Source organism: Rhea pennata, chromosome 3, assembly GCF_028389875.1.
Source record: "Rhea pennata isolate bPtePen1 chromosome 3, bPtePen1.pri, whole genome shotgun sequence".
NCBI lineage: Eukaryota > Metazoa > Chordata > Aves > Rheiformes > Rheidae > Rhea > Rhea pennata.
The window spans coordinates 95,028,505-95,055,853 of record NC_084665.1 but is presented as its reverse complement, the minus strand read 5'-3'; the positions used below and the strand labels follow the sequence as shown (position 1 = coordinate 95,055,853).

The 27,349-nt window shown below is 36.2% G+C and overlaps 1 protein-coding gene across 2 annotated transcripts in view; it reads left to right on the top strand.

The window, feature by feature from the left end:
• Positions 1-27,349, top strand: part of MYO6 (myosin VI) — a 111,182-nt gene that overhangs the window by 12,381 nt on the left and 71,452 nt on the right. For both annotated transcript variants that reach the window (XM_062572834.1, XM_062572833.1), the window contains exons 2-3: positions 18,677-18,815; positions 27,085-27,154. In XM_062572834.1, the coding sequence (XP_062428818.1) occupies positions 18,699-18,815; positions 27,085-27,154 (187 nt within the window). In that variant the 5' untranslated portion in view covers positions 18,677-18,698. The remainder of the gene's footprint in view (positions 1-18,676; positions 18,816-27,084; positions 27,155-27,349) is intronic.

Sequence of the window (27,349 nt, the reverse complement as noted above, 5' to 3'; positions counted from 1 at the left end):
AAGTTACAGGTAGGCTGTCACAATTATTAGAGCACTTCCTGGATGGCTTAGTGTTCATGCCTGAAGCACACACCTCTCTTATTATGATTTATTGTGCTGTTATTACAGGGCACATTCTATATATGTTTCTAGAATGATGTTGAAATGCTAAATGCTTCTGTATCAAAAGGATCATCACACAGCGCAAGTTGCTGGATGTGTGAAGAAATGAATTAAATTGCAGTGTCTAGTAAGAGTTTAATGAATTTCATAGAGTAGAAGCTGAAAAAGCAATTTCTTTTTGAAGAACCTTAGAGTTTTACTTCTCTGTTATATAATTAAATTCAATCTTTAGCAAATTTTGCTAACTTTACTAACTCATATTTTTCTTCACTTCTAACTGAAAAATATTTATTACCTTTTAACAGATAGATGCAATAGTATTTTTCCTTAAGCAGAAGAGAATGTGCATCCTTCACAGGTAGTCACAGTGAGAGTTTGGCCATCATCTCTCACTGACTTCCCCTTTGTCTGAGAGAGGAGTATAAGAAAAGACTTATCACTGGTCATACAGGCATTTGAGAAAGGTGCTGATTATTCTTAGTTTTTCCATGTTGCCAAATTTTTTGAGTTAATCAAGAAGCATATATATTATTTATTTATTTGTTTAAATTTGTCATGGTATACCATTAGAGCTAGTGAGCTCCTTTTATTACTTATCCAAATACAAAGCAGAAAGTATGGAAGATGTGAATTTATTTTTAACAGAATATCAACACTGAAATGCTATGTCAAGTTAATTGTTACTATTATTAATTTTCATTCTGTGTAGTAGGAAAAAGATATCAGCTACTCACGTTCTTTTGGGGATGCTGTGGAAGTTAAATACAGTCTTTTGAACTGTAATCTGGTACTTCTTTTAAAGTATCCTCTTTTTTAATAGAAATAATAAGATAATTCTTTAGACCCATTTGTCCTTTAACCAATAAAAGGAAGAATGTACCTTCCTGTAACTGAAGATATGTATGCTATTGTAGGGGGTGGAAAATGAGTTTTAGTAAAGAGGAGTGGAATCAACAATAACATCATGTAGTGAGAATACTGATTCATCTCTTGATGTATTTTGCAAAATGAGTCTGGCGTGGAATTTTTTTAATTACCATTTTCTAATCCACTGGGTTGAGAGTTATATCAGTTGACAGACTGTTTTGTTCGGCCATTTTATTCTTTTCAAACTTAATTGTTCTTCAGTTCCTGCCTCAAGACATATTAACGTTTTGTATCGGTCTCCTGAACCTGAATGAACTGTGCATTTTTATTGTATTGTCTGTCTAAGCTCCAAACAAATGAACTGGTCTTTTCTGAGTTCCCAAGGAAGTGTCTGGTTAGAATTAGCTGAGTCCTTCATAGTACTATTAATCTCTATTCTATGTGTTGTTTTATCTTTCACATTGTGTTATGAACCTTTCCTAAGGTGATCTCAGAAGATCTCTAGTGATACAATGCTGTAAGACAATTACAAACTTTTAGTTTTCTAGTTCCCATGTGTAATTCAAAAATGAAAACTACTTTTAGGAGAGTTTTTTTTACTCCAAAAAGGAAGTGGCTCCAGAGATCTATGAGGAGATGTACGAGGAATTTGGTGTTAAAAGAAAATAAAAAGAACCCTGAGAACATGCTCAGATACTACAGCAGTGTGAAGAAGCATCCATCATGAAAAGAGATTTGAAATATTTCTGTTCACAGGAGCCGAGTTGGTTGTGTTTGTGCAGAAATTCCTGATTACTGTAATTTGATCTCTTGTGGAGCTCAAATTTTGGATGAGACTACAAGGAAAATATATGTATGTGTGCATGTGTAATAGATATTTGCTGGAATATGAGAATGCCCAAGACCTGCATATTAGAGTCCCACATAGAGTACTCACCTGAACCTGAAGTACTGTGGAAGTCCATAAAACTGAAGAGATTTCTTTGCCTATGCAAATAAATCATCAAAATGTTTTCTTGAAGGTTCACTGATGATAAGCCCCAAAAGATCACGTAGGCATCCCCTCTGTAAACTACAGACTTTTTTGCTTCTCTGAGCAATCTGTTTGGGTTAGGGTGATACTTTTCATCCTTTAAAAACTAGGAGAATAGTGGCTCTGTGAAGGGAGGAAAAAAAAAAAAAGTCATGGACTATTTCATGTTTTGCTCTTGTTCAGCAGCCAGCAGTGAGGTCCTGCTTGTATTACTTGAATGCTGCTACCATCAGAATTTTTGTGTGTGACTTCTTGAACTTTAAAACCTTTTGTTCAACTATTGAAGCTTCTGGGTAGTTGCAATGTCTGCAAATGCTGACGCTAGTCAGGAGTTGACTCTCAAGTGTTTCTGGCAAAAGGCATCAGCACGCATCTGTTCAGTGGATCTGTATATATGCTTAAAATAAATAAAGAGACAGCTGCTTTGCAGACTGGGTGTGATGTCTTCTGAACCACAGACTGAGAGATACTGAGCTAGGAGGGAAAAAAAAATAGTACTATTTTAAAAATATTCATTACTCTTAGAAGTAATCTTACAAATATTTTCCCAATCATTCATTGCCTTTGGTGTTTAAAAACTGTCTTATTTTTAGCCTGTTTGTGTGGCCTCACTTTACAGTGATTGTAATATAGCTTTATCTGCTAGAATTAATAATTCTGTAGTCTCTTTTCCATGTAAATATTGTATGCATTTAAACTGTGATTGAGTGGTCCTTATATTTTCTCTTACACAAAGTGTTTTAAAATTCTATGGAGTTTTCTATTTAGCTGGTACTGAACATGCAGGAAAAATGTGAAGTTGTACAAGAAAAAAATGTATTGCTTTGGCCTTGGAGGAACAAGGGGAAGTATCTTCAAGCTTAGAAATTAATAATGTATTTTTCAGCTGGAAAAGAAGGCTTTAAAGGTACCGTTTTTGATTACAGAAGGTGTTTGAATTAAAAGAAAAAAGTATAAGAAGATTTAAGTTTCTTCAAAGCATGCTTAAGAATTATTTCACGTTATCCTCTTCTCTAATTGATTAACTGGATAATAGGTTTAAATGTACCAAATAACAAAACCCATGGATTTTATAGCAGCTGATCTAAATTGATCTAATTAAGTCTGTTTCTTCCTCTTGTGTCACCTGGGTGAATCCTAATGATGTATAGCAGGTTGAATTAAATTGGGTTGTACCAGTTTCTTGGGGATGGTGTTGAGAAAATAAGGAATTTCCTCATTTAAATTTTGTGGAGGGAGGTGGGAGAAGGACTAAGTGGAAGTGGCAGTTCAGTGCATTACTATTCCACCTACAACTGGGCCACCCAGCCCATTTAGGAAATTTCATTTCATTGGCTTTTTTGGTAGTCTGACTGTCCATTGTATCCACTTCATCATGTATGTGTAGGCGCGTAGCTGATGCATGGTTTGAACCCATGAATTCAGCTTTTTTCATCCCTGTATAACAATGATTTAGTCTTTTGGATTTCTGGGCCTCTGAATTTTCTACTGGGGAGCTGGAATCTATTAGAAGTAACACATGCACAGTCTGTTTGGAGTATTGATTTTGCTTAATCCGCTTTTGTGGACTGCCAAACCAAAAGTTAAAAGTAACTATTCCAGAAGAATGTTATTTCAATCCTAAAGGCATATTAGCCAGATCTCTGTGATCCACATAAAGTATTTGATTTCTACATTTGAGAAGCTTGTTTTTCAACCATCCTTGACCCCAGGTAGCTCAAAGAAATGCCAATGATCAATTTCAGAATATCTGCCAATAGTTTCTCATATTTTTCCTTTTTTTCCTTTGCAATGAAAAACACAAGAACAAAATATGTAGTTGCTTTGTAAAGTCTGTGTGCACATTCTTCTCTGAAAAGTTTAAAAATATGTCTTCATTCTCTGAAAATCAAATTCATGGTTTTGTGGATTGGCTGTGAACATCTGAGCTGAAGCTGGGCTCAGATAATTCAGACCATTCTTGTACATGTTTTGCAAAATGTTACAGATGACGTCAGTGGAGGGAGATATGAAAAATTACTTGCTTTTCAGAAATACTAAACAAAATCTCTCAAAGGTGTTGGAAAGCAGGTTTAGAATTAGGTTTGAGTTGTGACAGTATCATGTCAGATATTCTTGCTGTTTCTGTATCAAATATTTTGGTGTTAATAAAGAAAACTTTCATTTATATTAAAGAAATTAATAGAGTAAGTCTGCTTGAACTTTCACATACGTTGTTGTTGTTACTTGGTCTGTATTTATTCTCTTTAGCTGTGGCCTTCACTTACAGTATGATTTTACATGACACGGTAAACCAGTGTACCAACTTGCTGTTGCCCAAAGGAAGAGTTTCTGCTCTCACCTTCTCCTTTTTCTGGATGGACTTACTTACTACTTCTTATCTTATGCTGGCAGCAGAGCTCATCCAACTTTTTTTGATCTGGGAGGAATCCTTAAAGTGAGTTGAACCATCCATTTGAGGGAGGTGTTTTTCTGCCATTTTTAGTGTGCTGAATTGGCTTACAAGAGTGTCTGGCAGACTAGCAGCCCCTGGAGCTGATACTGGGCAAGGGGGGCGGAGGGGACCGAGAAGCAGGCAGAGTGACTTTTGTCCTTGTGGCAGTGAGCTATTAAGTTATCTTACCTGTTTTTTTTTATTTTTTTTTTAAATCCCTCTTCTCTAAGTCACAAGATATCCAGAGCATGTCTTGATATTTTCCTAGCTGATCGTGAGATGGAGCATATCTTAGTAAGAGGGTTGAGTTGTGCTGGGGGGGGAAGTGGAAAGAGTTTTATCTGTTCTTTTTATGGCAATATCTGTAGTTTGTGGGGAAGCGTAACAACATACTGATCTTGTATTTGGGACTTTCAGACTTGCATGTGCGAGCTTCACATGCTCTCTCCTCAGGGGTCGTTGGTTTTAGTAGTGTATATAGGTACAAGGTCTTTCAGTATGTGTTTAAAATAGTCTGGATTTATATTTTATTATTTATTACCCAACTAAAGGCCGTCTTTCCAGTCTCCCTGGGTCCAACCAGTAGTGGAAAGATCAGTCTTTTCAGGAGAGGGAAGAATGTACCCTGGTTTTAGACAAAACATAGTGATTAAAGCTGTTTGTCAGCTCAACAAGTGCAAGTTTTTTTCAGAAAAGCTAAGCGAAACAGAGAATTTTGTCAGAACGTGAAAGAACAGAACTCATTTGCATTCCTGCTGCTGCTACTGCCAGGTTGCCATTTCACGTCATCATCTAATGGGGAGCTAATTGCTAGCTTCCAGCTGAGCGTATAAGTGATATTTTACTTTAACACCTGCTGTCTCATTAGATGATAGTGTCTGCTGGATTACAGGGCAGAGTTCTACTGCGGTGCTTTACTTCCGCAGTGGTGGTAATGGCTCGTCACCAGGCTGGCACGGAGGAGAGACTTCCTGCGTGAAGGGCTTGCAACTGCCTGATGTTTGCTCTTGGTTTAAAATCCAGCAGGATATGAACACCTGGATAGTCCTGGGATAATTTAGAGAGCCCTGAAGATAATTTTAATCGCGCTTTGTTTTTAGAGAGCAGGAGAACAAGATCACGACACTTGCTTAAGGTCTGAAGGGGAAAACTCAGTTTGGCTAGTGTTTGAACTCTGTTTTTTTTAAAGGAAACGTATATTTAAATTACTGAACTTTGGAGGTCTGAGGCAAAATACTTGTGTTAGAGTAGGGATGGTTTGTCCACAGTCAGGAAACAAGTAAAAATGGTTTAGGCTTACAGTTTAAAAAACAACAACAAAAAAGTTTTGAGAAGTTCTCTTTTCATTATTTTAAGGCCTTTCTTGCTTCTGAGGTAGTGCTATATGATTTTCTAGCATGGTATTCAAAAATAAAACCCAGCTTAATATTAAGTTGAAAAAAAAATACAGATAAATAAAGGAGTAAAAACCTAACCTAGCTTGTGACTGTATTAGAGCAGCAATCTGCAATTTCTGTCTTTTCCAGTCCCAGGAAGCATTAACAACTAGATAAGAATGATTATAGGTGTGTCTGCATTAGTGTTTTAGTTCAGTTGAGGAGCTTGGTCTTGAGGTGAACCTCTGCACCTGCTTGTCTGCACTTACTGTGCTTTGGTTTCTAGCACACAAACTGGATTCCTTCTGGATGAAACTACACTGGAAGATGCTCTTTAGAAACACATCTAACACTTTCCAACTGTGAATTCGTACTCAGTCTGTGGGACCAGACTAGACTTGCTTGGTTCTGACTGGAATTAGTAAAAACCTTCAAAATGCATATAGTATGAGTACTTTACCATCAGCACTACTGTCTCACTCTGCAAGTTTGCTCTTACTGTACTGGGCTACTTGCTAACATAGACATCCATTGAAGGTTAAAACTTTTTGTGGTTATATATGTCAAGAGAGATGATAACTTGAAAAAAACCCTGTACATAATATGCCCTACTTTTCTGAAATTTATCCTTTCATTGAAGTTGTGGATATTATTAAAAATAGATTAATTTGTTAAAAAAAAATCTAAAATTGACTGTACAGTGCCTCTGTGAGACTTTGATCTTTAAAGCATAATTATTTATTCTGCCCTAAAATACATGCAATTTAAATCAAAATATTTTAGGAAGGACTGTAAAGCAACAAAGTGGAAGAGGAGTGTCACCTGTAGTTGAACGTGAAATAAGTTTTTCCTTCCTGAGGTAAAAAAGATCCTACTCCCATTGTCTTCTCCCACCAACCCCCTAAGAAAAAAGAAGGAAAAAAAAAAGGTTCAATTCTGGGGTATATGTTAAAGGAAAGCAAATGAAGCAGAGACAAAATATTCAAGTAATTGAAGGAGGGAAAAGGAAAAAGTGTTGATGATGACTTCAGTATCTTTTTGTTTAATAGAGACACAGATTGATTCCGTTTTCTGAACTTTGATTCACCTCCCCCCGACGAGTGTGTCTAACCACCAGGTTATCCTAGGATGTAGGTGTGTTAGACATGTCAATTGGCACCGTTCCTCTAAATTAAGACTGCACGAGGGCAGCACTTCTACCCTGGTGTCTCATTTCTTAAAAGCTCCCTAGCCTCTGCAGGTGTGCTCTTCGTGTCGGGCAAGTCGTAGTTAAGAGCTCTCATCTTTGAGCTGTAAAGGCGGATCGGAAGAGGCAGCATTGCTGCGATTGTTCTCTCAGTTACTCAGAACTTAAAAACACTTGAACCACATTTTGTTGCTGAATTTGCAACCTGACTAAAAGCTTACCTAGAGTCTGCTTACAGCTTTCTTGCCAAAGTAAATAGGCTGTTCTTAATATGTGGCCTTAGTTGTTTGCCCTCAGCATAAGCTTTCTTAGTGAATTTACTGTTATATTTAAGAGCAACTCTTAACAGTCATAATTTTGTATACGTTATTTTCAGCTTGCTTTAACATCAGATTTGTTGGGAATCACATGTGCCTTTGATCACTGTGCTTCAGTAGAATTCCCAGCCTTAAGGATAATACTTGTGCATGTGAGGAGACGGTGCTTTCGTACTATGGCCTGCAGCCATGCGACTTGCCTTTGAAAGCCTTAAAGATACCATGATTTCTTTTGAAAGACGAGTTTGACCAAGTCATATCTCTTGTATAGGCTTTGTAACACTTGAACAGAAAATAAATTACAATATTTGTGATAATGCAGGATTGTAATTTTTAGTCATTGTTGACTTTAATAGAACATTTTGAACAAAGATGTTCTTTCTTTCAGCATTCCTGTGAAATTAATATATAACTTAATACATGGGAAGAAGAAAGTGTCTCAGTGACATATCTGAGATTTTAAAATTAGCCAGTAAAATACAATTGGACTTTGATCTCAGTCTTCTATGTTTGAGCTTCTAACCATTTTCTGAACATGAAGTGAGCATAAAGTTCTTCAGCTGGACCCTTGTAACCTGTGTGCTGTAAAAGTGCAGAGCCTTTGGGACTACATCAGTCACCTGCTGCAACTCCCTGAAATACCGAGAGAGTGGGAAGAAAAATTGCATGTCAGGAATATATTTGTCTTAAGACTGCCAAAATCTGAGCAAAGCTTCATTGCGGTCTGGAGTCCGTAATTTGCGTGGCACTGTTCCAGAATTTAGGGAAGCCCTGGATGTTCTGAAACCTTGCAGAAAACTCGTATCCTACCCAAAATCAAAGAGCTGTGTTGTGTGCAAGGGAGGGGAAGGAGTGGACTGGAGAAAGAGTTCAGCTGTGGTCAGGATGTGGCTGATGTGGAAATTGTTATGGTTTGCAGTTTTCTCTGCTGCCAAGATCCTGTTGGTACTAATAGCAGATTTTGTTTCGTTTGTGGCAGACGCCTAGTCTTTACAGCACTTTGACTTAGGAGAAATACATTAAATACCTCTCATGCTCTTTTGTATTAGGAGAAAAGCTTTCAGTCTCGTAGCTCAGAATTATTTTATGCATGACATTAGTGAACTTGTAGTAGATTTTTATGTCTTTTTTTTTATGGACAAGATAAGAATAGATTTGAACAAGAATATTGCCTTGTTTGTTACCTATTCTGGGATGGAGGAATTCTTCCGAGGTCACTGTGATTTGTAGAGGACTGTGGGTATTTTAGTCCTTCACCTATGTATCAGACCCCTCCTGCCCCCCATTTTTTTTGTGGGAAGTGCAGGCTAATGTGGAGAGGCGGAAAGGGAAGTTGAAACTGGTATTATAAGAATTTTTAGGAGCTAATTCTGTATCTCAAAGAGTAAAGGTTCCCTGACAGAGAGGGATGGTAATAAAGTTACTGGATTGTGCCTGCTAATCTGCAGATGCTGATAGTCATTAATTTGTAATATTTTCTTCCTTGATAAAGCAGCTAAATAAAGTTGGTGCGTTTTGGAAACCTCTGATTCGCTGTTTGTTAATCTGTTTTTTATTTTTATTATAAAATAGAAGTGCAATAGTCCTTTTTCCCATGTGGTCTCTGTGCAGTGGGGTGAGGTCAAGCATATGAGGTTTCACATTGATCCTCTAGCGGCTTTTGATGTTGCTGCCCACAATGTTTAGTTCATTTGATCTGACTTTGGGTCCTGACACAGAATATAATCTTACTTTTCTGAAATATCAGTTCCATTTTCACTCTTCTATATACCAAGAAGTGGTGTTTGGCAATGTTTTGTTGTTGATGGACTTAAAAAATTTTTTTTTATGCAAATGTGTTTCTGTTCTGTTATTTATGTACATATGTGAGGTTGTCAAGAAAGATCTTGATATGCGCTTGGTAGGTAATATCTGCAAAAACTCAGTGCGGTTTGGCTTGCTTACCTATTTACTTTTTTGCTTCATTTCATTACAGAGAGGAAGAGATAACTGAGGGTTATGTATCTAAACTTCAAAACTTGACAGGACAAATGGGTTTAGGGAAGTAGCTAGAGTTGTATTTTGTGGTATGTGATCAGTCAACCTCTGACAGTCCATGGAGTGTTCCTGAAGCATTCCCAATTGCAACTAAGGAGAAAAAAGTTATTAGTAGTCTTAGGGTTACTATTCAAAACTCAGCTTACTGTATTGAAATTGTAGGGCTGTCTGAACTGAAATGACGGAGGTTGATTCATCCAAAAGAATAAAATATATGATGTTGTCACTGGTTAGTGTAGATTTTCTTCAAGAATTTTTTTCTGAAAAACTGGTGACTTGAGTTACTTGTGAATTACCAAAAATTCAGAAGTACTATTTCCATTTGTGGCTGGCAATATGCCTCTGACCTTCTTGTGAGGGGATGAAGTTTGTTGTGCTTATTTATGTTTATTCCAAAATTCATAAACATAAAAAGTTCCAAATTTTTTCAAAGATTCCAAAATTCATAAATTACTGGGAGTCAATCTACACTGGCCTTTTTCTAGACCTCCTCAGCACAGGCTGATGTAGAGTGCAGTATGTGTTCACTTTAACTGGTATTAACCCCTGCTAATTACACTGAAGTGCTGGTTACACCAAAACATGCTTTTAAGCAGACATTTGCAATGGTCTACAAAGGATGAAAGTTCTGGAGTCTCAATTCCCATAATCGCAGCTTCTACAATTCAGGTTATGGGAGATAATGATCAGATATTTACCTTCCAAACCAACATTCTTGTTAAGTGATAGCTTTTCATTTAAGTATTTGGGAATCATTGGATGGATTTTCTTACCTCTTTTTTTTTTCTTTTCTTTTTTCTTTCCTTGAGTGCTCTGATTTTTCACTTTCTGTGCAGAGCTAAGGTCTCTTGTGTTTGGCAGACTTGAGTACTGATTGATAACTTCTGTTTTATCTTTTGTACAGAGTTGAAAGAGAAATTGATGGATACATAAAGGAGAATAAATAAATTCTTTTATTAGGTCACCTGAAGATGAGCAATAGCTTGGCACTAGGATGCATTGGGTGGGGAAATCAGACATTCCAACTTAACAATAGGAGAGTATTAAATTTAGAAGATGAATGGGTGGGGAAGGCTGGAAAATGACTTAACTGGAAGAGAATTTAAACCTCATTAGCCTAGAGCAACACCCTCATTCTTTAAGGAATATTTGTGCTTTCCTAGGTTTACATGTGGAAAACATGTCACATGAGGGTGTAAATGAATACACTGTTAAGATGCTAGTTGAAGTGGCTTCAGAAGTTGCTTGCCCTTAGCTGTTCGTTGAGTATGATTTAAGCTAGTGTGTTTGAGCACTGAATTATGCCACCATTGGTCACACGGTGCGGTGTCTCAGCTATGAGGATAGTTACATTTCAGAGTTCACATCATTAACTTGCATTCCTTCAGCTAGATCCGCAAGGGAATGTTCTTACATGCTCCTGTGTTCCTATGTGCTTTTGTCATGAGATGGCTTAAGATGCCATTGATTTCTTGCTTTGATATATTCATCTATTTGTTGAGTTCTATCTTGTACGTCCTTATTTCCTCCTTACAGCCTGCTCTGTGCACTTTCTGCTTGTTTCACTGAGATAGACTTTCACAATCTGAAAGACTTTTTTTGAACAATAGGTTTCTTAGCCACATTGGTTTACTTTTGCTATTCTGGTTCTATTTTCTATTCAGTAATGCTTCTGAAGCAGTGTCCAGACCATAACCAAGGAGTTCTTTCTTTAACTTCACTTTTTTTTTTTTTTTTGGACTCTCTTTGTTGTCTTGCTGAAAATTGAAATCATGGTTTTGGTTTTGCTGCTTTTCCACTTTCTGCTTGTTGCTTTTATTGGCTTAGATATTATGTGAAAATGCTTCTGCAGAATCCACTTTGTGTACTTCTTTGTGGGTCATCAGCCATTTCAACTAGGGTTTTTCTTTTTTAATTAACAAGATCTAGGACTGAAACCTACGTATTTTGTTAGCAGGAACTAAAATAGGAAAAATGTTCTTGACAGAACTGTAGCTTAAAAAGCTGACAGAAGAGCAAGAATTATAGAGGAAATCATCAAATGTTGTTGATAATAATATGGATTAAGTTCAGCTTCCCTGTATCATAGTCAAAAGACCATAAACTCCATGGTTAAAGTTTTATAAGCTTAAAGTTGTACAAAATTAATTCTCTGGCTTGTACAACAGTTGTTGACTAATACTGACTGAAGAGAACTGAAACTGAAGTCTGATAAAATTTTAAAACTAGCTGGGTTTTTATTAAGAAATAAACTGGAATTGTTACAAGTAAGAATTTTACTGTTTTGGCCTGGCTTTCACAATATTAAGACCTTTTTGTTTTGCTTTGTTTTGCATGTTTTAAACTGTTACTGTAGTAGGATAATACTACATTAGCCACAGCTTGACAAATCTAGCGTAGGCAACGTTCCCACCGAGACAGGCACAGCCTTGTGTAAGTTGCCATAAAGATTTTGGTAGGTGCTCATATTGCCTGTTGATGAATGTAGTCCAAAAAAATAATAAGACCTTGTGAGATGAGTTCACAGTGAAGCTTCTTCCTGAAAGCGATTAATTCATGTAACCCCTTTGCTGGTCTATAAGAAGAATTTTTACCAAATTTTTTATGGTAAATGGTTTTAGTTAGGCTTAATAGAAGTAATATGTTGCTTTTTATGGTGGATTTGAAACTCTTAATGATACAACTGCGTTTACATTTTTATAGTGTCTCCAAACCAAACTTAATGTAAGGCTGGTTTTTCTTTTAAATAGCTAAGGAAATGCTTGCAGACTGCAGCTTGCAAAGAGCTAAATTTATTGTCATTGATGACTACTGAAAACTTATGTTGCCTTCAATTTAATATGTTAGATTTATAGACCTGCTTTCCCCCCTTCATATATGTCCTGGTCCTTTTTCATGGAAGTACACTGTGTCAAGTATGAACAGTGTCATGATTACCTCGGAATTTAATATAAGTATCAGTATGCAAGGTAATGTCGACTTTGTGCTCCTACCTTCCTCTGGCAAGTCCTCTTCTCACAGGGCAGTTTGTAATGTTTTCTGAAAGGCAGCCGTGTTAACTGAACAAACGTACATCTTTAGGGATAGCGCCACCTCGCCTGGCTGCAAACGCTCTGCTGTGGCCTACATTTTGAGGCTGTGATTTGTATGGGTTCCTTGTTTCCTGGGCTCTGCCAGTCACGCTGCTCTTGGCAGCTTGCTTGGTCGCCCTTCTCCCAAGCCTCTGCTTCTGCGAGCTGCTGCCTTGTACGCGGTTGCTGCCTCTCTCCTGCCGGTTTGCAACTAATGATCCTCCTTCGCTCTCTCCGAACCTTGTTGTGGACCTGTTTCTTTCATAGTACCTGCAAAATGAATGCATTTGCTCTAATTACCCAAACCCTCCTTTTTTTTTTTTTCTTTTTCTTTTTTCTTTCTGGAGCTTTGTTATAACTTTAAATTGCAGATTTTCTTGTGCACGCGGTACTTTTTTTTCTTAGCTGAGGCTTTTGACTCTCAGTAAACAATAATTTAAAAGCATTGAGTCTTTTAGAAGTCTGTTCAATTAAAATAAGAATTTTATATACTGCTTGCAATATGTGATTTTCTTTTTAATTTCATCCTTCTGTAAGGATGCTTTTTTAGTTCTGTGAAAAAAAGGAAATTGATTAAATGTGAAACATTAAAAAAGTATTAAATACATTTGAGAACGTCTCACTTTCAGGACAGTGATAAATTCAAAACAAACTGACTTCCTATGAAGAAAATTTCTTACCATGATTGGACTTAACAAATCTGGTTCTTTTTAAGAATTTGTTTTCATGTGGTATCCATCTAAATATTTGCAGAGTGGATATGAGTTTTTTTTCAAAGTACTAGTTGCTATTCAGACCATCTCCAGACACAGATTGGTATTTCTCCAAGTGGACAGGAAGGAAAGAAGAGTGAGAAAGGAGCAAAGCAAGGAACCTAGCTGGGAGGAACTGACTAGAGAAGAAATTAAGATAAGAAGGTTTGGGGCAGATTGTTAAAGGGCTTTTCTTCACCATTCTTGCCCTGTCACATGCCCTGTTCTGCTCCCTATAATATGTTCTTTCAGAATGTATTTCCAGGGCCACTTGCCTTTTTCCTTCTAATTTTGGAACGTTTTTATAAATGTTCCTTATACTGAGGAAAGTGGGAAGAGGGTATAGATGTACAAGGGTAGCCTGTTTGAGAAATGGTTCAGAGCTGTAATACTTTCTGTACTGAGATCCAGAATATTTTTTGTGATTGTGAATTGCCACATTTAATGTGAAAAAAAAAAAGATTCTCTTCTGCTTTAAACATGAGGATTGGGATGTCTTTTAAAAGTATATGTTTATGAGTGAATACTAAATACAAAATGAATACAAATACAAAAGAGTGATTTGTATGGAAATACTAGAGAAAACAGTTTCTAACTCTACAGTATTCAAAACAAGTTGATGCATGTAATATAGAGGAAAATGAGCTTTCCAATAAGTTACTTAAACTATTGTGTTCAGATTATCTGGAAGTCAGCATATATAGCTTTTAAGAAAAAAAGTCTTTCCCCAGTAATTCTCAGATGCATGAACTATTACTTTTTGGTGCAGTTGCATACATCTGTGAAATGTATTGGCAATTAATATATCAGCATTAACAATTTCAAGGACTGTTTACAAGATACCTCTGTGCTGTGTCCTGTATTCTAGCCCATTTTCTTCTGGTCTGGGTTGATCGAAGCCTCCTTATGCCACAGTCTAGCCATACCAAACTACATTTTTTTTCCATCCCTACTTTGGACAACTTCAATAAGATAGTTTTACAGCAGATTGAAAGACTATACAAAAAATACTGATTGAATGGGCTTAATATTCACTTAAATAATTGTATTGCATTGATCTCAAGAAGAATCACTGTACTAGATCTGCAGTTCCTTCAAAATATCTTGTCTACAAGGGTGTGCTGAATGCTGCGTAAACTTTGATTTGTAGATGTTTCAGTTAAATAAGGAACTAGCTGTCAGTAAAGTTCATTTTTTGACCCAAGTTACATCTGTAGATCTATTTTTCCTCTCTTTGGCCTGTCTTCTGCATTCATAGGATCTTTCCCAAAGCATTCTTATTTGTTAATCTTGATTCAGGCTGCAGAATTTTCAGCAACTCTTAAATTCTTAGAGTAGGATTTTTAAGTAGAAAAGAACCTATATAATTATACTTCTACTGTGATAATTTGCATATTTTTTTTTACTATTCTATACACATTCTTACTAGTTTATTTTCCCTGGATGTAGACAACCTGATGAGGTACCATCTGTTTAATGCGGTTATCCCTGTAATGAGTTTTTTGCACTGCCAGCTACTTGTGTTTAGCCATAATTAGAGCTGAATACTACTACTGATAATTAAAGAAAAGCTTTTTTCCTGTGGCTTACAGTTGTCATCTTTTCTATATTTAAAGGAAAATGATAAGACAAAAACAAGGCTTGTTTTTGTAAAGTGTATGTATATAAAATATAGCCACCTCTGCATAACACATCTATAACAGCTCAGAAATGTGAAGACATTTACTTGTAGCAAAACCATATGCAGCAGTTTATCAAATGGAAAAAAAACACCAGGTCTGTATTTCTGTGTTAGACGTGTTTTTTGAAAGGCTGTAATTTGCAGAAGTGATTTTATGCCTTGCCAGTTATGGAAGTGTAAAATCTGACATTTGAAAGAATGGCTATTAGAATTATCAACTTCAGATGAAGGCTTTTTTCATTACTGTCGCTCTCCTGTTCAGTAGAAGAAGAACTCTATAAAGGGCGACTGATCTCTCCCCACTGACTGCAAAAGAGCATGGGGAGGACTGACTTCCTGGTTATAAGTTTAACCTTCATGAATACTCTATGCTGGATTAAGTCTTAATTTTGGAGACCAAAATGAACTATATGAATGTCTTCACTTTCATAGTATTTGGGAAGAGTATATGTCATCAGCAGTCTAATGAAATTGGCTGTATGTGAATTGGATTAAAGTATACAGATAGGAGAAAGAAAAGTTTCTATTCCCATTGATAGTTATGCATGAATGGTCTGTAACATTTTTCCCTATTTATATTATTTGATATTTTTTTAGTCAGTAAATTGTAGTTTCATATTTAGAGGACTTGTGTCAAGAAATTGAACTTGGAACTTGCACTTTTCTGCTTCAGTTCATCTTTTAAATGCTGAACTGGAAACAGGGTATTCAAGAGTTAGGTCAGGAATAGACCTTATATGTCTTCCTCAAGGGCAGCAACATTTTATATATGTGTGTGTACACATTATATATGTGTATATATATTATATATGTATATATTGTATACATATATAATGTGTACACACACACACACACACACACTCACTCACTCTTATATATATATACTTAAATATATATTTATATCAGATGGAAGGGCAGATAGGAGGATGGTAGCAAGTACTGCCTGATAGGTTTCAGCATCCAATTTTATTCTGCTGATAAAAGTCTCTAAGAGTCCTAAGAGAGATAGAGGTATTATTAGCAGTGCTGAAATAAAATGTTACAGCAACTTGTTTTATGCTGCTTCGTGGTTATTAAAAATAATCATCCCCTGAATGACCACTGCACTTCTGTTTAGATGCTTTAGTCAATAGATTCTTAGTTGTTTACAGAGTCTCAAGTATTTTTTCTAAATGTGCTATTTTTGGTCGTGGCTGAATTGACTCGTTGCTCTGTCCTTCAAGAGGATTTTTTCAGCTTATGATTTCCCTATCATAATTTACTAATAAAGCATGAGGTAGACTTGAGAATATATAAGGATACAAAAGTCCATGTAAGGAGATGAAGGAAAAGCCATAAGAGCTGAGGGACTGGATTCCAAACCGAAGCAGGATAGTTCGGCAGAGCATGATTTCTTAATGGAGAAATTTTGGCAGTGATTTCAGAATATTTTTCTTGTGTGACATGGTTACATCCGGAGTGCTGGCCATGTTTCTCATAATGTAAAGGAGACACTTGTTTTTAGTGGTTGTGTGACATAGCACTTAAGTACCAATTGGAAGAAACATTTTAAAAGAAAATGATAGGCTTGTGAAAAATGAAGGTTTGGTTATATCCAGAAATAAACTCTGATGTTTGGCAACTGCAGCTGTTCTGGCAGTTGTACTCAAAGGTCAGATCTGCGTGGAAAAAAAAAAAAAAGATGAAACTGTGGTGTGTATTCAACCAGATGTACAGAACCGTAAAGAAAAGAAAGACTGGCCAACAGCCAAGCATGAGTGAATACAAATGTTGTTCTAAAAAGGATTTATTGCGTGTTGCTGACAACACATGACCGAGATAATCGGGTTTCATAGGCTTCACGAAGGTCGTGGAAGGTTTGAAGTGAATGTAAATGAATGTGACACTCGAGGCTTTAGAATATAAACTTTCTGCGACTGATTAAAAGAGGCTAATATACTCTGGTCACGGAGGAAACGGAAACTGCAAGTTTTTCTATCCTAAATATAATTTTGCTATAAATAGTGTGAACTGTATGAATAGAATACACTAGAAACACTTGTGAAATCTTCATTATTTGGCTCAGGATCTATGAAGATAAAGGAGGGGTGGAAGAAGAGAATGACACCTGATTTGTTAACTGAGTAAATTTAAACATGAAAGCAGAGATCAACACGAAATAAAGTTATAACTATTTTTTCAAAGTCTCTTGAGACTGTTAGTTCATTTAAAAAATACTCAACTTTGCATCATGATGTCTTTGCTTTAGAATTAGTTTTTATCTACATTTACCCTTTTAAATACATTTATCTACATATTAGCATAAAAGGTAACAGTAAAATGTTTTATTCTTTGGTACTAAGGTGTTAAGACCCATTTTTAAAGCCATCACAGAAGCCTTTTTCTTCTCTTCAAGTCTTCCTAAATTCTTGGAGGAGCAAAGAACAGGTGTGTGAGGCATATCCTAGCAAATTTTCCATCGGATAAGAGCGTCCTTCTCTGCTTGTGGTTGTACGACTTTCTGGTGGGACAAGGACTCTTTTGCCTTGCTGTATTTATGACAGAGGGATCTATAGCTACCACTACTCTGAGAAGTTTTGGAGCTTCTTTTTCCCTAAGATGTGGCAAAAGAAAAATGTGGGACTTGTTTTCAAATTACAGGCTCTTAGGCTTTGCTGCCGTATTTTCTTTCCTGCTTGGCAGGCTTATTTGGGCTCATGCCAAGAGAGAGATGAGGTGGTACTTAAAAATTTCAAATCACTGAAGCACATCACTTCAGTATGTGAATGAATATTAGAAAGGAATAGGAAACTGTCAGCAGAAGTAAGCCTTCCAAGCCATGTGGATTCCTTTTTTCTCACTAGGATAGGGACTGAAAAAACAAAACAAAACAAAAAAAAGACTAATTCAGCATGTTTAAAATGGCCCCATTACATTAGCCATTCCAAATTTGCCAATCCTGGCAGCATTCCTGCTTAGTTAGTTCAATGAGCTTTGCATGCAATCAAGTACTCCTTTCAGTTAGGAACTTACTAAGCTGCATAACTTGAGGAGCCTAAGTTTTGAATGTGTCGGCTTTCGTATCTCTTCCCCTTTCCCTTGAAGACCACAGATTCCATAAAATCCAAGACTATTTGCGCATCTTATTTAGGTGAAAAGTAAGGCCCCTGATCCTTAAGGAGAGAGCTGGAATGTGATAGTACTGGAAGTCAGCGTCTCACAAGCTTACAGTATACTAAACCAGCTGTGAACAAATATGTCCCTGAGTTTATTTAAGAACTTCAGAACTATATGCCCAGGAACTGACACCTGTGAAATGAGTGTGCATGTTCAAATGCAAGAGACTGCATTTCTGCTCACGTGCCTGAGCGTATATATATGCCCATTAGAGGTACTTCTCTGTTACAGAGAAAAAGCATCCAGTCATGTGATCCACTGAAATAACAGTAATAATGTATATGTATGCTATTAGTATAGTCTCAGTTTTGAGTCAATTCTGTACTTTTATTTTGATCATGTGATCGAACCCCCCCTTTGGTTCTTAAGTTGGGGAAAGTAATGCAGGGAGTACTGGGTGGACTCCCCAGAAGTACTGATCTGTTCTTGAGCCTTCTCCCTACCCATGTCTGAGGGGTTCTTGGCAAGGAAACTGTTACAGGTTTGGAAAAAGGCTGGAAGAATTGTGTCCTGGTAGGCTGGCTCCAGTCTGCAGGCTCACTACTTTCACACTGAGTAGCAGAAATAAACATAATAAATTAAAGCCTATATAGAAAATCTTGATAATTTAACAGATTTGCAAACAACCCCCCCCCTTTTTTTTCTTTCTTCTTTTTTCTTACAGGAAATATCGGATAGCTCCCACAATGGACGACGGGAAGCCCGTTTGGGCTCCACACCCAACTGAAGGGTTTCAGATGGGGATGATCGTGGACATTGGCACTGACAACTTAACTATCGAGCCTTTGAATCAGAAAGGCAAGGTAAGTGTCTTGCAAGAATGGAGAAAAACGTTACAAAAGTATATTTTACCTCTAAGTCAGATCTGTACTAGTGTCTACCATGGCTTGCAAGCTGGAAGTATGGGAAGCAAAGTTTAGTTTCTGCTCTGAATTGTATTTGGCTAAGGAACTTAATTTAGCTTTAGCTTATTTTACAAGTGACATACCCCTCTGCGAAGAAGTGCATGCTTTCTGTGAGTTATCTAAGCATATCTGCTTGTGATTGAGTCTTTATAGTCATTTGATTCTGTGCTGTATACTTTATAAATTTGAGACTGGTTAAGAATCTGTTACTGAGATTAGTGACTTTCTTTTCCCTTAGATGCATAGATACTATTCTAATGATCAGAAATTACTGATGAATTACAAATAGGAATTTTGTTTGTGCTGATGAAGGTCAGATGACACATCAGTGGAATTAATCTTTTAAAAATTTGGTAGTTATGTTTTCTAAATTCCTGATTAATATTCCATGTGATAGATAACTGAGAGGGAAACTAATACTGAATTTGAGCTAAATCTTAGGCTTTGTTTCTGGATTGTTAGCTTTTTAAGATAGGTAGGAATGCTCCTATTTTAACTAAATCAGCTTAAGCATTTTAATTCTGTAAAAGATTTTTTTTAAAGTCTGAAAAGAAAAGCTATTGTAGATAGGCTGTGAGAGAATTGATAATTGAAGAAAAAGGTATATGTGAAGAAACTGAATTTCAGGCGTGTTTATTAACCATAGTTCGATATAACTAATATACAGTGTTAATCTCAACGGTTAATGTTAGCCTCAGCCCCACTTAAGCAACTTGAATATGAGGTGTCGCCTTGAAGACAGGTGCCTATAGACAGTGAAGGACATTGCCAGAAGACCATCCGTTCTGCCCATCTCAGATGGGGGGGGGGGGTGTTTCGTCATGGGATGAACTACCTTCTAAAGTGCCTGTCTTGCTCTCCAGTGACTACAAGAGAGTCCTAGGCTGTAGCTATTAGACATCTGCATTTTAGACTGCGAATGTTTGAGTTCTTGCTCTGCTCTCAAGTACCTTAAAAAGTAGCACAATCTCAAACAAAGGTCGTGTGGAACTGCTGCATCAAATTAAAGACTAAGTCAATGCAACATTTAAAACAGAGTCCTAATCCATCCTAATTAGCATGTTCAAACTGCCTCATTTATCATGGCATCTTTCATATTCAGTATGTCTTACTTAAATGTCAGTTTGCTTTGCCTGTATCCATCAATTATCCTAATTCAGATGGTAAGTTCCCTGATTTTTACTACCAGGAATAAGATTAAATGCTGTGTTTAAAAAGCTGTTGGTTTTGCTGTTTGTATATATTATTTAAATACATGCTGTTTCTAATAATTTTGTCCTTCACACGTCAGTTATGAAATGGGCAGATCTCTTTGGTAACTTCTTTTTCATGTTGATATTAATAGAGAATGCCTTGTCACAGCTTAGAAGGTTATGAAGCAGTTCTTCCTTTTTGGGGGAATATTTATAGGTCTTTTTATTATTTTAACCTTGAATAGGAATTTAATTTTCTTTCCCTAGAAATACAAAGTAAGCATAATGTCTGATACATTTTTTTGGGGTGATAAGGTCTGTAGATTTAGCACTATTGTGCATTCTTCAGTTTGAGAAGAACAAAGTCATTCAGACAAAGATTGTAATAAATATTGAAAGGCTATGCTTAAGTATCTTCAACTGACTTAAGTGACCTAAACACTGTATCCTCCTTTGATGCTCTGGAAAGGTATATTGGGGAAGTTACTGCTATTTTTGTCTTTTATTTATTTATTTAGTCTATGTACTCCAGTGACTAGTATACTCTAAACGTGGAAGTTACTAGTTTTCATCACCCACACTCAATTCTGTTTATATCCCTAATGGCTCTGAAGTGGTAAAGAGCAGAAGTACAAATATTAAAGAACAAAGAGGCAATAAGGAGACTCTTGAGTCACAGGCTATTTCTAATATGTGCCTCCTTGGCTTCTCTTTATAAAACAAAAAATGATCCTTACTCGCAGCTGTCAAAAATACAGCTTAACCACTGAAGAAGTTTCTACTACTTTCATTTGGGCGTACAATTTTCAAAACAGTGGAACAGCTAACATCATCTGATATTATGTATGTACACCCTGATTTTCCCATGAACGGACAGTATTGTAAAATGACCCATTTTAATTTAAAAACCATGTGGTCTAAGTGCTCCCTTTTGTAAGCAGGGAAACTGGGATTCAGATCTGCGCTACTCATACATGCGATGCTTTGGATGCCGAGAATGTTGGGGTCACAGTTTCTCTACAGTGGGAAACTGAAAAGTGGATAGTTGCCACTCATGTAAAAAGTCTGTGTGCAGTCCTGCCAGATGCTGTAGTGACTAATACAATTCAAAGGAAGTATGGGAGAAAAGTGCCAACATTCCTGTTTTTTTTTTTCAGGTCATTATAATAATTCATGACCTTGAATTTTTTCATTTGCTTCTAGCAGCATGGTGCAAAATTTTATGTCTTATTCAGTAGGATGCATTTTTAATGTGTATCTGTGTGCTTTGCTATTTCCAGTACCGGAACAGTGTTAGAGAGGAAGATTCTAGCTTCACTACAAGTACCTATGTGATAGGGCAGGTATTTCTAAAAATAACTTCTTCAGGAGTTACACCAGTGGATGTGGAGAGAGCAATTCTGAGGTCTGCAGCAGGCTGTGCAGAGTTGCACTAGAAGATAAACTGCCAGCCTTCTTCACTAACTGACTTCAATATGATAGTAATATTGTTGTCTTACTCTGCACAGGGCCGTCCAGCCACTGAAACAGTGCATTTGTCCCAAATAAAGTTTGACCGCCTGCCAAAGACCTGGGGTGGTCTCTGGTTAGGGGCCATTCTGAATCATCTTAAACATAATGCAGTATCACTTATATATGTATCATAGTGTGGGTTTTCTGTGGTAGGGCTGTTGTGTATCCTTTGATATGCTTTTGATTATGCTTTTAATTTTCAAAACTGAAGGTCTGGCAAGATAAAGCTTTATCTATATGCCAGTAAATATTTTTTGAGCTCTTGTGAAAGGCTCATTTCCATGATTTCAGTTGTTCCTCATATAATATGAATTCTACTTTTAAGCCAGTAGTATTTCTGAGAATACTAAAACTCTTTCCTCTGTAAGAAATGGTCTTTATTTATAACTTAAGCTTGTTGAGGATTTGAAGTGTATTTCCTTTTAGTAAGAGTTATCAAGAAGCAATAGAAATATTTTGCTTTGTGGTTCACAATGAACAATCTCTGTTGTTTAGAAAGATAGTTATTCTGATGTAGACTGTTTTTTTGAATTAAGCAAATCAATTAACTGTGTAGAGTTCATTCATCAAAGGGAGTTAACAGACATTTAAATTACATAGAGATTACAGACTCATGTTTATAATAACCGAACTTCTCAATAATAGTAGAAGTGAAGTATTTTCTTAAGTACCTTCTCTTTTCTTAAGTACAAGGTGTTTATTTCCTTTTACAGAGAAATGTTTCTTACTGCTTTTTGTTGTTTTGAGAAGACACATGTTCTTTTTTGCATTTAGACCATTAACTTGTAGTAAGCATTAATACACATTGTTACCATCTTTGTTCACTCCAAATGATAATTTGAAAGTGCTCTTTGGGAAGAAGGAGTGATCTAGCAGCTCTGGGGTTGTTCATGATAATTACAGGGACAAGATGAGTAACCTGATCTTGTAAACATATCCAAGCAGCAAAACTTACTATTATTTTTTTTAATCTGAGTTGTGAATGTGTCATATGTAGTCTCTATAGAAGCTGGTAACTTACAGAGATCAAGAACTGAAAAGTAAATGTGTAGGGGTATGTCTAACTCTTGGCTTTTATACCTCTTAATATATGTTGTTAATAACTGCAATAAGTGGTGCAAGACAGTCGTTAGGTGATGTCTTAAAATCTTCCCTCCCTTTCTCACTGGTAGTTAGTTTTGTTATTGCAGAGCAGCACCCTCTCAGCTATGCCAGCAGACTTATTTGTAACACAGTAAACTGGGTCAGGGGATGGATCTACCTTAAAAAGCTACAAGTGGAAAGTGCTAGGGATGGCAACAAGCAGTGAAGGAGAAAGGAATATTTGAAGCCAGTGTAGCCACAGATTACTTTTTATTATGAAACCAAGTTCATCAGTCCAGACTTGGTGGAGGTAGTTAGCCAGCATACTGATTTACTCATAAAGCAGCAGTAGTAGCTTTGGGTATTGCAGCCTATACAGGGTTAACTTACATTTCTGTGCCAAAACTGGATGTCTGGAGAGAGGAGAGGGATCTGGATCACAGAGAACGCATTGTAGAAGAAAGGGCAATCCAAGTTGCAATAACTTTGTTATCTGAAGATATGTGTGTCACATATGATGGGAATTACTCCATGAAAGCTAGATGATTAGCTTTCAAAGTTGATAAATGCCATAATGGGAAAGAAAACAGAACTGTTTTCTGTCTGGAGGGTGAAACTGGAGGGTGACTTGCTAATCAGGGCTGGAGTGCTGCCCTGAGGAAGGGCAATGTTGAGTGAGCTGAAGCAGATAGAAACTGGACCTACCACAGTGGATTGGCACACTGATGTAAAAAAGAAAGGAGGCAGGTAGAAAGGCAGCCAGTTGTTAAGCTCAATTACTATTGCATTTATGCTTCTTTTACTTGGATATACTTTTCTAAGCTTAGTGGAAATCCTGACCTCAAGTCCTGAGGAATACTTCTCATTTTGTTCTCTGGTTGGTGCTATAACAGGGAGAAGGCAGATTAGAGTGAGATTGTCAAACTAAGAATTTACTGTTTTCTTAAAGATAGCAAATCTATCTATCTATCTATCTATCTATCTATCTATATGTATTTTAAAAAAAGTCATTGGGGACAAATGTCTTTCAGGGACCTGTATGGTACGGAGGAACAGGGGGCAAGTGTTTCCTAGAGCTTAAGTAATGAACTTCTGGTGCTGTTGGGAAGGCATGTGTTGCTGCAGGCACCAGGGAACTCTCCTCCTGCAGTGAACTGAGAGGCATCTTGTGGCTCTGAGTGAACAGCAAAGTGTCCTGGAAGGCTTTATGGGGCATCTGTTTTAGCATGCTGTGAACATGGGTACATGTTCAATACAAAGGTATTTTCCAGAGTTAAGTATACTTATACATGAATACATGTATTGGGCAAATAGGGATTGGAATGTCCAAAGTTCAGTGTTTCAAGCTTAGATGTTATTTTAGTAGTGAGCACAGCAAATGAGACGTGTTCTTGTCCCTCTTATAAACTCTTTGTATTGCTTTAGGTTGTTCGGTGAAATATAGCTGAGAGTAGGGATGTCTGCATGTTGGTATGCTGGAAGGTATAAAGCAAGGCATGGTTTCATGTATTGGATTACATGGTAGAAAGAAGATCCTGCTTGAATGGAAAGGCATCTTTTTTTCACTCCTCTAGTTTCTGGGAGAATTGTTAAGATTGTCTCTGAATTTCAAGGGTTGCTTCATTTGTGGGAAAAAAAACCTATAGCAAAAGCAGCAAAACCTTTCTGTTTTGCCTGCTGAGATTCCTTCAGTGTTTCATAACATGAATATCCTCTCCTTTTCTTTAGTACAAGTTTGTCCTAAGCCAGGTCTTAATGCAAAAGTTTTTGACTAATATCTGAAGTGTTTTCTCTGGAGAAACTTTATCCTTAAAAAAAAAATGCATTTTTTTTTCATTTTTTTCATTTTTTTTTAAAGAGAGATCATGTGGTAAAGATTTTTTTTGAGATAACTGTTTTTTTAATTATAAACCTGTGAGCGCTTGCCCATTTTCTTATGTATTAGATTTTAATAATAATTGGTAATATTAAGACCTTTGCACATAATGATAACTAATAACTAATAATCTTAAATATAATGCAGTAGTGCAGCTGTGATAAACAGAAGTTAACTTCACTGACAAATTTGAAACAAGGGTTTATGTTCTGATTTGGTCTAAGAAATCTGGTCTAGACTAAAATATCAAAATATAGCTTTTAGATAAGTCTTTTTTGTATTACTTATTTGATTTATCACTTTTGAAATATTCAAATATGATACTGTAATGAATTAGAGTAGAGAGGACTTACAGAAGGAATCTTGGTTTGTCACAATTTGACTGTCTCTGGAACATAACTAATAATGCAACTTCTAGCAATAATTTTGCAACTCCTCTTGGGTCAGAAAATGAAAGAGAACAAAATACAACAAGAATTTTTATTATTTTTTCATGAAAATTGATCTGTTGGATCAGAAGGCTTAATGGTAAAGACATCGAAAAAGCCCATCCTCTTCTGTACATAAGCCTGGTATAGCTCATTTTAGATCCATGAAATGTTAAAATACCAAAGATTTGTGAGGAATGCTACAGAATAGCTGTATATCATGCTTACTCCATTCTGTGAAAAAAAATTAGTCCTTGTCACAGTTTTTACATTTGGGTTACACTTCAGTAGACAAGAACAACAAATGAAGTTAGACTTCTGGGAAGCCAGTCAAACTGTTTTTAAGCTTTCACTAGTTTATGCAGAATGAACTGAGTATATTGGAATCTCTATATTAACATCTTTATATTTATAATCTCTATATTTAACATCATAATATACATCTTTATGCAATATATTTGCTACTGACAGTTTTGCAGACAAAATTCTGAAAACTAACATATTTTCTAATTTTGAGAGGGAGGAGATAGGGATTCTAAGGAATGCTAATACTCAGAATAGCAGCTAGCAACATCTTGAGGAAAGTAAAGACTTGTAGATCCTCCATGGCTTCATCACGTTCTGATAAAAGATATTTTGGAGATAGTTGGTCTGATCGACATTCAGATGATGCAAAGTCATTGTGCAGTTCCTTTTGCCTTAGGAAAGCTTTTGTGTTCTTTTTTTTTCCTACAGTAAATTCTGATAAGAGGATGGCAAAAGAGAATTTAGTAGGCTATAAATTACATAAAACGTGGATAACCTTGTAGGGGGAAATATAGTAGACTTGCTGCTTTCCAACTAGCAGCAATTAGTTTGGCTCAGATACATTTTTAAACCTTGCCACTTTCAAGGGAGTTGGAATTTGTGGTTCTTCACGATAGTGTACGTTATAAGACCACGTATGTGGTCTTCTATTGTATTGAAGCAAAGATTAAGCAAGTTTATGTATTTCTTCTAAACTTTCATATTTGATGTTTCCCCTGGGAGTGTCCTGCTGAGTACAGTTTTAAATAAACAAAGCTTACTAATTTCTTAGGGTCATTTTCTTAGATCTGATTGTTTGTCTTTTGAAAAACTGGAGGGAGTAGATTAGACTTAAATTCTTAATTTCCATGTAGAAAAGGAAACTGTGCCTGTAGCAGCTTGGCGGCTGTAATGTTTAATTGGTACAACAGGGTTTTTGTTCATTCATAGGTAGCTTAAACAAAGTATTACTACTGTAAACAAAAAATGTGTAATTAAAAATCCACCTCACCACATGTATTTTTGTGCAGATGCTGTAACACATATGTTCTCATATTTTTCCTTTCTTTTTAAAACAACGTAAATTATGATTTCTGGAGAACAAATGAGAGACAAAGCTGCTTTTGTTATTAATTTGTCCAGTTGGACTTGAGTACTTGATAAATGGCTTTTTTGTGCAGTTGGAGTACAGCAGTTGAAGGAAGTTCTTGTTCTAAGTTAGTACTGATTTTGGAGGGTAGGGGACAGGAGGAGAAAGGGGAAGCAAGCAACAACCCAAAGCTACTGTATTTGGGGATACAGAGGATTGCATTATACATTGAATGTTTGTAGTTTAAATGTTTATGTTTTATGTTTTAAAAAAGTATGTAATAATGACAGCGTAGTCCTTGTGCTAAACTAACAGATTGTTTTTCACTTGTTGAGCTGCTTTGCAAAACCCAGAAAGTTTGTTTTTTTTTTTTTTTTTTCATAGTTCCAGTTGCAGTAATTTTTTTATAATCCTTATTTTTGGTATTGTTTGTTGCTGTTGTGTGTTAATAATTATATGCAATTGTGGAAATAACAGTTAAGTATTATTACTTTTAAAATATATATTATGGTGATCGCAGCAGCTCCTGTATGCATCTAGTAACTCAGTAAAATTTACAATGCTGAATTATATAGCTGGCAACTTTATTTTAACCATGCACAGTCACAGTGCTTTTACTTAAAACGTATTACAAGACATCTTCGAACTATATTCCTACTACTATGGAATTCTGAAAATGTTAATATATTTCATCTAACAGACTTTCCAGGCTGCTATCAGTCAAGTGTTTCCTGCAGAAGAGGACAGTAAAAAGGATGTGGAAGATAACTGTGAGTTATGTATTTAAAAACTAAATATTTATTTGAAATTGAATTATGTTCAGGAGAGAAAGTATGACTTCCTTACTAGCTCCCTATTGCTTCCTTGCAGTCTTTTCATTTTGTTCCTTTACTTGAATTTGTGTATGACCTTTACTTGTCTAATTAAAACCTCTTAAAATAAACTCATTTTCAAGAACTTGCCCA